This window comes from Zosterops lateralis (assembly GCF_965231275.1).
Source record: "Zosterops lateralis genome assembly, chromosome: 1".
Classification (NCBI taxonomy): Eukaryota; Metazoa; Chordata; class Aves; order Passeriformes; family Zosteropidae; genus Zosterops; species Zosterops lateralis.
In genome coordinates, this window is record NC_139762.1 from 109,392,221 (window position 1) to 109,408,149 (window position 15,929).

The 15,929-nt window shown below is 43.8% G+C and overlaps 1 protein-coding gene across 1 annotated transcript in view; it reads right to left on the minus strand.

The window, feature by feature from the left end:
• Positions 1-15,536, minus strand: part of KLHL14 (kelch like family member 14) — a 60,542-nt gene extending 45,006 nt beyond the window's left edge. The window contains exons 1-2 of the mRNA XM_083854424.1: positions 15,477-15,536; positions 13,013-13,995 (exon numbers count right to left, since the gene is read on the minus strand). Of these exons, the coding sequence (XP_083710550.1) occupies positions 13,013-13,950 (938 nt within the window). The 5' untranslated portion in view covers positions 13,951-13,995; positions 15,477-15,536. The remainder of the gene's footprint in view (positions 1-13,012; positions 13,996-15,476) is intronic.
• Positions 15,537-15,929: the final 393 nt, after the last annotated feature.

Sequence of the window (15,929 nt, forward strand, 5' to 3'; positions counted from 1 at the left end):
TGCCCCACCTGATGAACATACGATTTCTCTGCAGCATTAAGGGATTTAGCACAATTGTAAGTGAAAACTGGAGGGGAGGCCCAGACCCCCAGATGAGCCCCGATGCTTTAATAGTCACTTTGCATATAATTGAACTTTCACCAGTTATACTTAGCTTGGGTGAGATAACACTGAAATAAAGGTCTAGGCTCAAAACGTTCCTGTTAGGGAGGAAGGTGACGTCACCTGGAAAACATCCATCCATATGAATGACTGTGCAGCGGGACCACAAATTTGATGGAAAGCACCCTTGTCAAACACTGTTTTTCCAGGCATGACAACACCCATGTAGCACTCTGTGTGTGTGTATCTGTGTCTGCAGCAAACTCCCCAGCCAAGAAAGGCACAGAACACCACGAACCAAAGCCTGCCACCAGAGATGCTCATGGCAGGGCCAAAGCAGCAACCAGGAGCTCCAGCCTCAGCAGGGCACTCCAGCAGTGGGAGCTTTACAACTGAGACACGCTCATGCCTTCACTCCAGTTGCTACCTAGAATGTGGTGACCCAACGTTTACATTTGTAGCAGGACTGCATCTTGTCTTGAGAAGAATGGGCAAAATGAACTAGATTGTGCTGTAGACATGCACCAACGACAAGGAACATCCTTCAGGAAGGGAACACACAGCTGAGGGCTCAATCCACACAATGCTCCAGAATAAAATTTGTCAAATGGCTGTCCCAAAGACAACCATAGGCTACAGATACACCTATGACAAGGATGGCCAGGGAACCATGTGGCCTTATCTGTTTTTTAAACAGATTTAGTGCTCAGAGAAGGTCATGAATTGACAGTGGATGAAACAAAACCCTCAGTGCAGGAGCAGGAGTTAAACCATGGGGGCAGTGACACTGTCCCATGCTGTCCTCTCCCTTGATTCTCTCCCGACTTGGGGAGAGCCCCTGCAGTCCCTGTCTTTCTGACAAGGCAGCTCTTGATGCCTGCACTGCACCTGCTATGTGCTGTCAAATGAAGACTGTTACCTGCCCAGCAGACTGTGGCTGTGTAGGATACCAGGAACCGCCTCATGATCACTGTCAGCACAGATTCCATAGTGAGACCAAGCTCTGGGGAAAGCTTACTAAAGTACTGCCAGCGTCTTTTAATGTTCAGTCTCCCCAGCAAAGTTTTTAATGAGAGAACATTTGATAAAAACTATGCAACATGGGAGTATGATAAACTGGTTTTGATATGAGTTAGGGATGACTGCACATGTAACAAGTGGCAGAGCAAACCAGAGCCATAAGTCAGTTATGCATGGCCATCCCTAACGATAGAGAATAAATTGTTTATTCCAACCCTCCTGTGTTGTATGTTATATCACAATCAACTCCCTGTGCATTGTAAAATTCAGAATGCCCTTGCAAGGTTTACTTGATAAAGGAGTTTATTTTGATTTTCATCTTTCATCTGTAAAACTCCCTTCTAACTCCAAAGCACTGTGAAAATCCAATGAATGGCCAAGGCTCAATAGTTAAGGTGAAGAATGAAATGTCAGATATAACTCTGAGTTTCCAGACTTTGGCAGTTGCAACTATCCTTAACATTACTTTTTCAGCTAAGCAGCCTGAGAAGCTACTGTTTCTTGAGAAGGAGCAGTGCTGCTATATTGGTATGCTTAAAAAATATTAATTTTTTAAATATGTTTAAAATGGGAAGAAACAAGAACAGAGACTTTTACTAAAAGTTTAGTAAGAACTTAATAGTCAGCAAAGTCTCTACCAAAAGCACAGGGAAATTTCACATGGAAAAGAAGAGATGGGTACTTATACTCAAAATATCTAATTGATCTGCATTGAGAGCTCTTCCAATGAACCAAGTAAAGATAATACAGTGGCTAAAGACATGCAGGTTTTAAAATAGTATGTTTCCTTGGAGCCAATCTGTTTTTTAAGTTTTAATGTGAAATGTTGCAATTTAGGTTTTGAAAAAAAGATTTTCTTTATTATGTTATATTTATGTTTCATATCCACTAAGCAAAACTGCTAGAATCTTACAATGCATTCTAAAATATGAAAAACATGTCAATGATCACTGCTTATATGCAGAAGACTTTTCCAAATATTAATAAAAATGTAATTCAGTGAAACATTTTGAAGAAGACAGGATTTAAAAATACATATAATACATTGAGCAAGATAAGACTTCCCCCTTTCTTGTATCATTACATGTTTTGCTATTCGGATAAGATTATATTGTGAAATGTTCTTCATTATACCTGACTCTTTTTTTTTTTTTTTTTTTTTTTTTTTTTTTCACAGTCCTTATTTTACAGTCTAACATACCACTCAGTTTCATGCTGTGGTTCACAGGGTCCCCAGCAAGGACTTTATGATCACTTTGTATTCCATTAACAGTAGTGGGTCTTGGTCAGGGAAGGCTAAACCGTGGACAGGCAGGCTGATGTCATGGCAAAAAAGTTGAGATAAATTCACTCACATGTTATCTTGAAAGCATTACTTAGACTCCAAAACTCTAGTTCTCACTGATGAACATGTACGTGTTGTTATTATTCTGCACACACTTTGCAGTTTCTGTTCGGCTAAGATTTTAAAACACTTAATTCACCTTAATTAAGTTCCTGGGTACCTCATGTGGTGTGAAATTTATTTTGTCTACTTACAAGCCTGGAAACCAAAGTATATTTCAAAGTCGACATTCTCAAACTTGTGTAGTTTTCCTCAGGCAGACAAACCCAGGAATTTGAGTACTCACAGAAGTGGCTTCATTTCCAGAGATACCCATCAACATAACTAAATCCTACTCACTTGAAAGGTTGCAGCAAATGCCCATCAGCTCTAAAACTCAGATCACCAGTCCAAGGTCCAAACTAACCATGAATATTCATGGCAAGAGACTGAGCCTAAGAGAGTTCATAGACTCACAATAAATCAGTAGAAAAGGCTCTAAGAGACCTCAGCACTCCTGACAACCACTCCTACTCTTTTGCAACCTTGATAGCCTTATGTTAATAGAAAATGCATGAATGGGAAATACTCTTCTTGTACATTGTTTTTCTTTATTAACGTATCCATCAATCTTGCGTGGGTTTTCCTTATCTGGGCAATTAGTAGAAGTTCATTCTACAAAAGCTGGCAAGAAAACAAGCCTCAACAACAAGTTTGCTCCAGACTCTTCCAGTTTTTCAACAATGCACTAAGGCTCTGCTCTCTGCATTAGGGAATGCAAAGAAAAGGAAAGAATAAAACCATGAAGTGGCAATCCTGTGGTTCTTAATGCATCCAGTGCAGTGTTACATATCAGAAAGAGAAATGCATCTTAAGAGATACAAGTGATCACAGTCATCAATGGGAAAAAAAAAAAAAAAAAAAAAAAAAAAAGGAAAAGACTATTCAACTATACTTTTCTCTTAACTCAGGGCTATAGTAAACCTAGAAGTCTGGATCATTAATTGTCTTTTCATATAGGCTATCACCATGGCTTTTAGTATGGAGAGAGCTGGGTAGCTCTTCAGAGCAGGGACTTGACAGATAAGGCATCCTTGCTCCTGCTTCAGTGCTGACCTTAAACACAGCAGAGCCAAACTGAACTCCAGCTGTTTGCTCACTGAACTCAGGCACAAACAAAGCCAGCCCTAAGACCAGCACAGACCCAGCAAGGGCAGGTGAATGCCTGGTGAGTTTTATTTACATCCTCATATCTCATTACATCCAAGGATTTGAGAAGCTAGAGTCTGACAGTGATACTGTCAAAGTAAGATAAGAATCTCAGAAAAGGGTGCTCTATTAACCTGCAGCAGAAACAAATTATTTCAGAGAGGCTTAGATACCAACCGTGAGGTAATAGAAAAAGAGATACATACTATACTATCCCAATCAACATTTCAGTTGCAGACCTTTTGTTTGTCAGCAGCAAAAACTTAATTTCAACTTCAGAAACCAGGATGGTCTTTAACAACCCTTTTCTTTACAAAAGGTATTTGGAGGGGTGCTATGTTCAACAAAAATGTAGTTGACAATCTAGCTGCGGTCTACAAAACTGAACAAATGTTGCAAGTGTCCACTTGCAACAACTTGCAACTGAAAAAAATGTTTTGCCGTGGAGAACATGGGATGTGATCTTCAACAATTACCTTCCCAGCTCCTGGATGGGCATTTCAGTGCAACAAAAGTGTCATATGAAAATTGCTTATTTCAATGGATTTTGGCTTACATAGTTGACTGCAAAGATAGCCATGATTAGTAACACATGTTTAATAGAGAGGAAATCTAATTATCCGGGAGTTTAACGATGAACTCAATGAAAGCCATAAGGTACAATGTAAAATTTATTTTGGACAAAGGAATTTTGTGAGGTTTTGTTATCACATAAAATGAATTAACAAACATCATAACCTATAGGTGAATAGGCATCCAGAATCTCTTCCTAACCCTACAGCACTGCTAGGGAAAGGATCTGAGTTCTCACAGTTAACAGTCCTGCATAATGTCTTTCTCCTTATGGATAAAGTACAAACATTAAGAAAGTCCTGATTTTGTCAAAATGTAGAGCACTATAAGTCTCTTGCAAATCATGACCAATAAATTGTTTAGTTCTTCAGTTCAAAGAATGTTCAAAAAATTGCTGAACGTATGGAAGCTCCTTTATGAATGGATTTTTTTGCCTCTTCTAATTTGCACCTATTGCCCCAGGCACACTAGAAAGAATGTGAAAAAAAAATTCTAGAAATACTGAAAACCTGGAAACCAGTCTTATCATGAAGATTTTAGTTTTCATCTTTTCATTCTCCATGTAGGGACGCTTGGCAGAAGGCCCCAAGTACCAGTTTTCATTGCAGCAGAGAGAGCTCACAGTAATGTTCACTGAAAGATGATGCTCATTTAATACATGCTGCTGACCACTGACAGAAAAAAGTTTAGGAAGACAAATACTAAGCTGACAATGATTTGCTGAAGACATTGACTATTGGTTTTCTCCTCTGAATCTACTAGAATTTTTTTTAATACTTAAAAAAAAAAACAAACAACCATAGAAAAGAATAAGTTAATGTTTGATTTAACAGTAATCATTCCTTTTCCTGCTAAAAGCAGAAGTCTAAGGGTAAGTGAATATTTTATCTGGCAGGCCACACTTAACTGTTACAAAGTTACCTTACAAGTTTAAAGTTCCATTATTTCTAAAGTTGTCAGGCAATTTCCCACACCCTGTATTAAAAAAAACTTAGAATCTGTTTGAAGCCCTGAAAACCCCATTTTTCTTTATGAAACCAATCCCACTACTGTTGATCTCTAAGTTAATATTTAAGAGTTAGTTTGCAGCTTCTAGCTGGAAGATTTTCTAAAGTCAAAGTCCCTTCCTTTTTGGGGTAAAAGCCTCTGATGTAATAGGGTAGCAACTATCCTGGAAGAGTGACATCTATCCAGTGCTCCATTAGGAAGAACACAGAGGAGTCTCCTTCTCATCTTTGCCTCCTTGCACTGCCAGATCTGAATGTTTAAGATATCCTTACTAGCCACACACTGAGTATCTGGAGCATTGTAAGAGAGGTGAATTCAAAGGAATGTTACTAGCAAAGCAAATTGATGAATGAGACACAAAACTTCCCATGTCATGAATCTTCCTGGTAAAACTACTCAAACAACAGACTTTCCTCACTGATGGAAGTTCTGAAAAGCCTTTTAAGTAATTCCCTTTATCCTGGATACAAAAAGTCAAAGCTAAGTGTTTTTACAAATTGCTTTCCCTTCCTCAGCTCATTTTGTTTGGCCTTTTTTGGGTTTGGTTTGTTGGCTGGTTCCATTGTTTGGGGTGTTATTTGTTATTATTTTTCTGACAGAGGTTGTAAAATGGAAATGTTTTAAAGAATGCTTCAAAGTCATCAAATAATATTTTTAATTTTTTCTCCCTAGAAAATTTCAACCAATTCTTATTTTTTGATTTCCAGACTGTGGAAAGTCAAGAAAGTCCTTTTTTGTTTGATTCTGTGTCTGATGTCCATGTCAACAGAAGGTCTCTGCATCAGAGGCTGTGTTCATTCCAGCTGAGGCTCCTTCTCCTTAGGAAGCCAAAGGAAAGAAACACACCTTGCTGCCAGCTCACTCAAGGTATGACTTGTTACCTTTTCCACTGGTTTGTTTGGGTTTTGTGTTTGTTGTTGTTTGTTTTTTTTAAACTGAAAGAAGGCATCATTTGGGGAATGCAGGAAGAACCAACTGTGGCACCAACTTCTATTTACTTCCAGCTTCACTGCAAACCGTCTGCTTCCATTGAACTTGGCAGCTGACAATATTTGCTCAGTTCATTGTCTGCTTTCCAAGAATACAGCAAGTGTTGACTACTAAGTACTAGGCATGACGGTCTTTAAAGAAAATTTCAGGGAAGCAGCAAAAATGAAAAATGATGCCAGGAAGCATCTACCAATAGTTTTCAACTTTCCATAGTCTTAAATTTCTTTAGATGGCCCTTTGGTAAATGTGCAATACCAAACAGAATCTGTTTCAACAAAACCAAATGGGAGATGTTTAGAGAGCAGGGGAATCCAGTTCAAACCCTTTTTTAGGATTCCTATTCCCTGCACAATCTTTTCAGGCCATGCTGAGCAAAGGATAATAACAAACCTTGCTCTGATTTAGAAAACATCTTGGATTTTTAAAACACAGGAGTTGTTTGAAAAGATGAAACAATGTTTTTACAGATTATATGGGTATTATCATAACATGAGTTTAACAGAACCAAAGCTTTTTCCTGGCAAACTATTTTTTGTTGATTTTGTGTTCTGTGTTAGCTCTCCTCACTCCCCTTGCCCCCAAGGCTCCCTGTACTTTCTCTTCAAGTACAAATCTAAACAATTACACTACCACAGCTCTGTTCCATTTACTGCTCAGCAGCTACAGACTCAAAACCTCCATATTCTTCTGCTATAAGGGAAAAACTATAGTGACCCCAGGCCACAACATGCCCTCTAAGACCCTCTCCTTTCTATCTCTTCTCTCCACATGAAGGGGATGCATATCAGGCAAAGAGTGAATTGAAAATCTCAGACCAGTAGCCAAGACACATATGCCTGATGCTCACCATGATCCTACAACACTCCATTTGTAAAAGGTACGCCTTAAGCATAAACCATTCCAGGAGGATTTTGTCTGAAATGGGACTTCCTTGTCTAGAAGGCTCTGCACCACTCATGACCTACATACTTCCCAACAGGACAGAGATGGATTGTGTTGCCAAAGGATGGGCAAGAACAGCACAGGAACTCATGGGGGACAGCTCTCCTTTTAGCGACCTGCATGACTTGTAAAGATGCTCTACAGACTGTCATAGGTGGTGGAAAGGGGCATTTTTGCTCCAGCATTTGAGAAAGAAGTTCCTGTTTTCATAGGCACTTTGTCATCAGTTTGAGTGGCTTAATAAGATTACTTGTTTTTAAGCTTAGTTTAATTTTCCCTCTAGACCAAGCTGTTCTGAAATCCAGTGAAAGATTTCCCTGCAGAAAAAGAGTTTGGAGATGCAGATACAGGTATTCAAAGCTGCTTCAAGTGCTAAAAAGGCATGGTGACAAAGCCAAGGAGGAGCACAGTTCAGCAAACTGCAGCCTTGGAACTAAGGATCCAAGCTCAGAGCAGCGGGGATTGGTGTGTGAGAGGTCGGGGGCACTCAGGAGTCAGGGAAACAGAGGATTCCAGAGAGGGGACAGATAGAGGTGAAGTTCAGTAGACTGGATCTGGGGAAGAGCCCTGTCATCCAAGGACATAGATCAGGAGGGACTGCCAGTTTACAAAGGACACTATTCCAAGTAGTGCCTCTGACTGGCAGGGCAAGTATCCACACAATGTGCCTGGCAACCTTTCTTCCTCTGCAGCTGTTGAAAAAATGGTTGTCCATAAAAAAGGCCATTAAATGTTCTTCATAAATTATGTTTCTCCTAACAAATCCTATAACTGAACCACAAAAATAGCTATCACCTACGCCTCTGCAGCTTTTAAGGATTTTACCAGCCAGGACATATGTGCCTTTAAAAAGGCTCCCAAGGACTTTCCTGACCCACAGAAGTCTTTTTAGGATAGTGTTGTTTCCTCTGTCCATAATGTGAGCTCCAGGCCTCCCACCCTTTTGGAAACTCCACATCTCTCCACTTACACTTCAGCATGAGCTTGTCTCCAATGGTAAATGAATGCATATGAGGCAAGTAAGGAAAGTAGGTGAGACTAACTAGGATTAAACTGACTACAGGTCTGTGGTTCACTACCCCACAGCCTCTAACGAGTCAGTCTCCCTTCTGCAGCTCAGCTGAGAGAGTCCTGGCACATGTATAATTTCCTGATATTAATTCAGGCACATAAAAACTGATCCAAAGCTCCCTAAAATAAACCACAGCCTCACATCCACTTCATCCATACTGTAATGCAAAACTTAATAATTCACATACATACTAAGGTATATTTTTCTTATCAGGATGTAAATGCAGGATCTGTAGTATTTATCACTTGCAATTAATCATGAATAAGAATATTAGTTAGAAATCCAAATATTGCTGTTATGATCACACGGGGACAGGCAGGTGGTTGTAACCAGAACACAGAGAGCATTTCAATTAAAAAACATACATTCTTTTAACAACCACCAAATATGTCCTGCCTAGAGTCTACAAAAATCTCAGCAGAAAAAGAAGTTAAATTGAACTACGGTCTGTGAGATTTGGAGACAAATAGTGTATGCAAGAAGGAAATTATTTAATTGCCAAGGGATGTAACTGGTTTCTTCAAATTTTCAATCTCCTCTGTAGAAAGTAAAACAGACCAGGCATACATGGCTTTCACATAAATCCCACGGTCTCACACTATTCAGCACCTAACATTTTCCTTCTTCATCAACAGTTATCATCTTCCTACTGAATGAAAACCGTTCGTATAATCTTCATCACCCATCACTGTTTAATTTGCTATCACTCTCACTAATCCTGCCTAACACTGAACAGTCTGGATGACACCCTCTCTCCACTGAAATGAAATTAAAAAAAAAAAAAAACAAACAGCAAACCAAACCATCTCTACAACTAGCTTTAAGAGGACCAGAATTTGCACTTCTCCCCAAGGTCTGGCAGTCAAGGGAACAAAAGTATAAAAACCAGCTGGGTCTGTACATGCTGGGACTTTGCTGAACCCATAAAACAGCATGGGCAGGCTTAGCCTTCTTATCTCTTTGTCTCCTTATTTCCCCCCCCCCGCTTTTTTTTTTTTTTTTTTTTTTTTTTTTTTTTCTTTTAATTCTGTATTTTCTGCCTAGGACTATTCCTATCTTATGTTAGTTGATTGATTCCCATCCATTTTTCCTCCCCCAAATCTGAAAAACCATTTCCAGAAACTGCAATACTCAGCTGTTATTGACAACAGATGCTGTTTCTGCCAAGAATTAGTGTTCCCCCTTTTGTTTCATTTGCTATCTTCTTTTTATCTGCCAGGGTCTTGTTTTGCTAGTTTCCTTCCCTGTCTGGTATCCTATCATTACATTTTTCTCTCTTCAAAAGTATCCTTCTCTCACCTCTTCCCTCATTTGTACTTTCTTGCTTCCACTACTTATATCCCATTTCTTCCCTAGGGTATCTCAGCTCCTTTCTCTTCCTGCATTTCTCCCCCTCTCCCAGTTTTACTTCCCTCAGTCCCCTCTGCCTTCAGGTGTGCAGCTGTATTTGCTGCTCTGCCAGCAGATCCTGGGAGGGGCAGACCAGCCCAAACACACTTTGCTGGTGAGAGCAGCTGCAGGTGGCAATGCTCTATCTCCAAACTTTTAAAAAATTGAAAACACATACCATGTACTATATAAAATACATTATATTACACAATAAAGCACAGAGTCATTTTAATCAACTTGGTACTCTGGTGAAGATCCGAGAGTCAAACAAATGTCTGGAATATGAACTTTCCTCTATCTAAATGGCATTTTCTTCCCAGAACTACAGAAGATGATACAGTACAGAGCTACGTGTCTCTTTCAGGGACAGACAAACATAATTTAAACCTAATGTTTAGGGTCACTCACCCCACTCCAAGTTGAAATCAACTATGATTTTTCCTAGTGACATCAAAACTGACTGTGTCTCTGAGGCTTTAACAGCAGCTTGTATGCTGAGGCCCTGGTGAGATGAGGATCACTAAGCCAACAGTATTACTAACTTTGCTCAGAGTTGAGCATCTGATTAAATGTCAAATCAAAGCCAAAACACCCATCCCCTGTGGTGAAGTCCTAAACCTCAGAGTGCACAGCAAAGCTCACAAGTCAGGAACATAATTCCTCAACTTTTTAAATTCTGATCATTTAATGGTTGTACCTTGAAAATTAATTTTACAAAAATACATCAGGACATTGAAGCATTACCTTCTCTTAGGAAATTTAATGAAAAACCCAACTCTCTCTGTAGGTAAACAGTGTTTTTCACTGCAGCACAAAAGACAACTCAGGTACTTTGTAGCCCCAGCATCACTTGCAATGCAGGATCTGAATTTGTGGCACAAACATTAAAAAAACCTTTGCTCACCGAGCACAGATTGGCTCTTGTGAGCCCAAATCTCTTTCCTCCACAGGATCAGCTTTATAGCTACATTTCAGAGAAAAATCAGCATATTTTGAGCTTCCCGTTACATTCATTTCCATTAACTAAGAAATAGAAGTAGCCCTGACACCTATGTACTCCAAAGTGTGCATATGGATGTGTAACATGGGTGTTTTTTTTAAAGTAGCTTGTTATGAAAAAGAAAGAAAGAAAGAAAAAGTTATTTTTAAAAATGCAGGAAAGTTATTGGCAAATGCTAACACTGAGTGCAATTCTCCTTTCTTAAACATGCAGGAAGGAGGTGGCTACGGCACTGGGCTGCTTGCTTTTCTCAATCCTTACTGTACAGTGTAGGAGCTATTACACTGCACAAGAGGAACAGTTAATCTCTTTCTAAAGACATGTGAATCTTTGGCGAATGACCTTTCATTAAATTCCAAATTACCAAAGTCACCATTACTCACAGAAAAAAAGTAATCAGAGTTTTGAAGTCTTTTTCTGCGTAATAATTTTTATGTATTTCTACATGTACTTCACTGTTAGTTACTTTCAAGATTTCCTTCTGCAAATTAGTAACTTAAGGAACTCTTTGCAGATTTTCTTCCTTAAAATAAAATTTTATGGAATGAATGTCACCCTGTCCAAATTTCTACTTTAGAGAAACTATGAGTAACAGAGAGGACAAATCTGGAAATCTCTGTAGTCTTGAATGTTTCTTTTTTTTCCTCCTTCATTTCTAAGAAGGCATTTGTACACTTAGGCAGCTTGGCAAAATCTTAAAGTGATTAAGATTCAAAGATGGGCCTTCGTGACCTTTATGAATATCCAGGAATATCATCCAAGACCAAAAATGAAAATATAACAATTTCATTTTGCATTACTAAGCATTTCAACATCTCCAACACTTTAACATTTGGGGTAAGTTCTAATGCCTGCTTATAAATAAATCTGAATGGTTCTGCTCCCATTTCACTGCCACTAAAGAACCCAATCAAGAGAAGCTAAGTTACAAGACTGTTATTAGATACACATTAAAGTTGGGAAGGTGACAGCATGTTTTCACCCACTGTAGCTAAGGGTCTCTGAAATACCACTGTTTGCACAGACATGCAGACCTACAGCAAATAAAAAAAACCCAAAGTAGCCTTTGTGGTACTTGGAGTCTCCTGTAAGTCATTAAGTACAACTTAGACTCTCATCTAGGAGTACTTAAAGTGCAATTCCTTTGTGTATGCTCCCTCTTACAGGGAAAGCCAGCTCCCAGCACCAGCAGTATCAGATTCTTGCAGCATCCATGACACTTGTAAGCATTCAGTGGTCAGAACACCACTACATATCCTTCAAATGACATGGACCACTGAAGCTAGAAAGGTATCTTCACTGAACCAAGCCGGCTGGTATCTCAGCAATCCACCAGGACACGAGCATCAGCTTGCCCCCGGCAGAGTGCAGAATCCTGCCTGAGGAGTTTGTGGGGCTTGCATTTTTGAAAGTCATCACTTTTGAGCGTTGAAATGCTAAGGGTAGGCACCAACTTAAAGCAGTGGCATCTCAGAAACACTTTATGATGCAAAATAGTTGTATTTGATGCTTTTGATTTCAGAGTGAGAATCAGTTAGACAACAAGGTGATAACCATGACAGAACACTAACATAGTGAGCTAGCCAGAAATAATAAAAGAGGGCACACCATCTCCAAAGTTAAACCACCTGAGTGCCTATTACATAGAGTATAAACAATCCTCTGCACTAATGATAGTAGAGTGTATTATCTAAAATGTTTATTAATGTACTAGTTTCTTTCTCACTGCTGTCAAATCATTAGTAATATGCACCTATTAGCTAAAAAGCTTCTAATAAGCTGAATAATACGAAGCGTAGTTTGATTTCTGTGCTACCACACCACTGTATTATACCAACACTAGAAGATGGTATTATCTTTCCATCTGTGAATGAAGTACAAACATATTTTAAAAGAAGATAAATTTTGGGTATGTTTACTCCTTGTTAAACTACACGCTGTGCATTCACTTCCTAACACCAACTTCATACTGTCAATCTTTGACATCACGATTCATTACCTTATTAAATGAAAACAACTGACATGTCACAGATGTAAGGACTATGAAGCCACAAGTTTCCATGCACAAACAGGGGACATCACCTCACCACCAGCAATATCAGGGTGTGCATAGATGATGCAGTTATTTATGCAAATAACGGATTTAGGACTTGGCTATTACAGTTCAGGAACAACGTTGTGGGAGGAAAAAAAAAAAAAAAAATATGGTTAAAACTCCCCATCTCCCAAACCCAGACTCCCCAGGCGCGGGCGGCCAGAGGGCCGAGGGGAGGGGAGGAAAAGTTTGGTGGTGCAGGGGGCGGGCGGCTCTGGACCCGCGGGGTCTGTGCCCGCCGGGACTCCCGAGGGGGCGGCCGTGAGGGCATCCCCCGTCCCCGCTCACCTGCTGGCCAGGCTCTGCCGGCAGTGCTGCCTGAAGGGCATCAGGTGGTAGTTCATGGCGTCCAGCAGCAGCTTCTGGCAGACGGGGTCGGTGCGCATGAAATCCACCGACTGGACCCGCTCCACCAGCTCCGGCGCCGGGATGAGGGCGAAGCGGAGGCGCTTCATCAGGTCCGGGGCGTACTGCATGCGGGTCTCCCGGTCGTGCTCCAGCCAGAGCACGGACATCTGGAAGAGCGCCAGCTCCGACTCGACGGGGGGGGGCAGCGAGTCGAGGAGGGCGCGCATCTCTTCGAAGTTGAGCAGCAGCACGTCCTCCACCAGGTACTTGTTGGCCAGCTTCTTGGTCTCCTCCAGGCCGTGTAGGGCGGCGATCTTGCACACCTGCTTGTAGTTCTGCACCGAGATCTGGTCGTTGAGGAACTGCACGCACAGCTTGGTGACCTGCGGGATGTGCAGGATCTTGCTGACCGACAGCACCTCCTCCACCGTGTCCAGCGAGAGGGTCACGTTGGCCGTGTACAGGTACTCCAGCACCAGCCGCAGCCCGATGGACGAGCAGCCCTGCAGCACCAGGTTGTTGATGGCCCGCGGGCTGGCCAGCAGCTTGTCCTCCGGGGAGGAGGATGGGGTGCCGGGCTCCTCCTGCGCCTGCGGCGGCGGCGGCTCCTTCGGCGGAGCTCCCAGCCCGTCCTGGGCGCCGGGCCCCAGCCCCAGGGCGTGGGGGTGCCCGCCGCTCCCGCCGCCGCCCGAGAACAGCGATCGGAAGTACTGGGAGCAGGAGGCCAGCACGGCCTTGTGGCAGTGGAACTGCTGGCCCTGCGCCGTCAGGGTCACGTCGCAGAAGAGCTGCTTCCTCCAGAGCAGGTTGAGGCCGTGCAGCAGGTTGTCGCTGTGGCTGGGGTCGAAGGTGGAGGTCCTGTCCCCGGATCTGGACATGGCGAGCGGCCTCGGGCACACCTGCCTTTTAAGCCCTCCTCCAACCTGGGCAGAGGGGTGGGGAGGAGAGCGGGGTGGAGGGACACACGGGACGACACAACAATAAACACAGAGCTTTAGAGGCCCGGAGGGCGCATCCCGGCCGTGCGCAAGGGCGGCGGGGGGGACGGGCTCCCCTCTCCTCTCTCCTCTGCCGCCCCCCCTGCCCGGGACACGGGCGGGCTCGCTCCCAGCGCCTGGGACTTACTTGGGAGGGCTACAGGAGATTGTTGTTGTTTTTTTTTTTTTTTTTTTTTTTTTTTGTTTTTTTTTTTTTTTTAAACCTCTCCCCTTTTCACCCCCGCCCCCGTTCTCCTCCCTGCTCGGTGCAAGCCGGGCAGTTCTCCGGGGGAGGAGAAAGCAAGCCGGGGATCTTTTCAAAGCTGAGCCACCCCCCAGGTTCCCCTCCACCAAACACCCGAGCAACCAAACACACCTCAAATAACAACCCCCCCCTCCCGGCCCCCAACTCCGCGACGCCCAGAGAAACTACCAAGTGACTGAAACTCTCTGCCGGGGCTGCCCCGCTCCCCTCCAGACCCCGCTCCCCTCCGCCCGCTTTGGCAACTCGGCTGTGCCGGGACCCGCTTCCCCCGGGGCCGGCCGGCACCCCAGTTGAGCCCCAGCCCCGGCCCCTCGCCCCCCGAGGCGGGCCCGGGCGGGGTGGGGGCGGCAGTGCCGGGCCCGGCGAGGGGCCCCCGGCGCTGTCCTGCCCGGCTCGCTTCTCCTGGCGGCCGTAACTCCGTAACTACGTGAAGTTCGAGTTGGGGGAAGGACGGGGGCGGCGGGAGCGGGGCCGAGCCCGGTGCCCCCCTGTCCGGCCGGACCCCGCCGTGCCCCCCATGCCCGGCCCGGGGAGGGGTGGGTGAGGTCGCCCCGAGCCGCGGCCGCACCTGCGGAGGCTGCGCAGCCCCCGGCCCGCGCTGACCGCATCCCGCCCCGCCGAGCGCCGCCGCCGCTCTTCCTCCTCCTCCTCCTCCTCCTCAGCGGGATCCCGCCGAGACCCGCTCCTGCCATTGCAGCGCGCTCGGTCGCTTCTCGCCAATACTGGGCTTCCTCTGCGTCTCCTCGCCCCCGCCTCGCCCCATTTATCGGCACAGCGAGGGGCTCCCTCCAGCCGCTTCCCCTGCCCGGCGCCGCTCAGCCCCGCTCCGCGCCCGCCGCCGGCTACAGAAACCTGCCAGCCTCTCCCTTTAAGTGGACCCGGTCAGTCCCCCCTCCCCACCGCACACACACACACACAGAGGCATACATACATGCACACACATACACAGACACACACACACTCCTCCTCTTCTCCCTCCCCTTCTTTCTTTCTCGTTTTGCCCATTTCTTGCAGTCGGAGTTTATTCTGCAAACGCGTTCGTTACACAACTGCCCCCCCACCCCGCACACACAAACACCCCTTTCCTCTCCCCCAGCCACAAACAAATCAGGAGACACTGGAAAATGCACGGAGACGGTTAGACACAAGGCCAGAAACTTACCTGCTCCACAACCAGCTGCCAAAGTAAAGGTTCACTTAAGCTCCCCCCCAAAAAAATCAATTGTCCTTCCTTTTTAAAGGTTTGCTCGCTCCTTCCAAAAAAAAAAAAAAAAAAAAAAAAAAAAAAAAAAAAAAAAAAAAGGAGAGAAGAGAAAGAAAGAAAGAAAAAAAAAAAACCTTCTGGTTCCCAACTCGGAGCAGTCACTCTTTACAATTTATTTTGTCGTACATCATTTGATCACCATGAATTAGCAACAGCAAGAAAATGTACGAGAGAGAGAGAAGGAGAGAGAGAGAAAGAGAGAGAGAGCGCAGAGCTTTCTGCAAGAGAAGAAGAAGAAAAAATGTACGTGTGACAAATTATGCTACCAAGAAACAACACATCATTATCCTTGGGCCTGGGGCTCAGTGAGTCGTAACGAGAGTAATAGGAAATCCACGGTTGGGGAGAGAA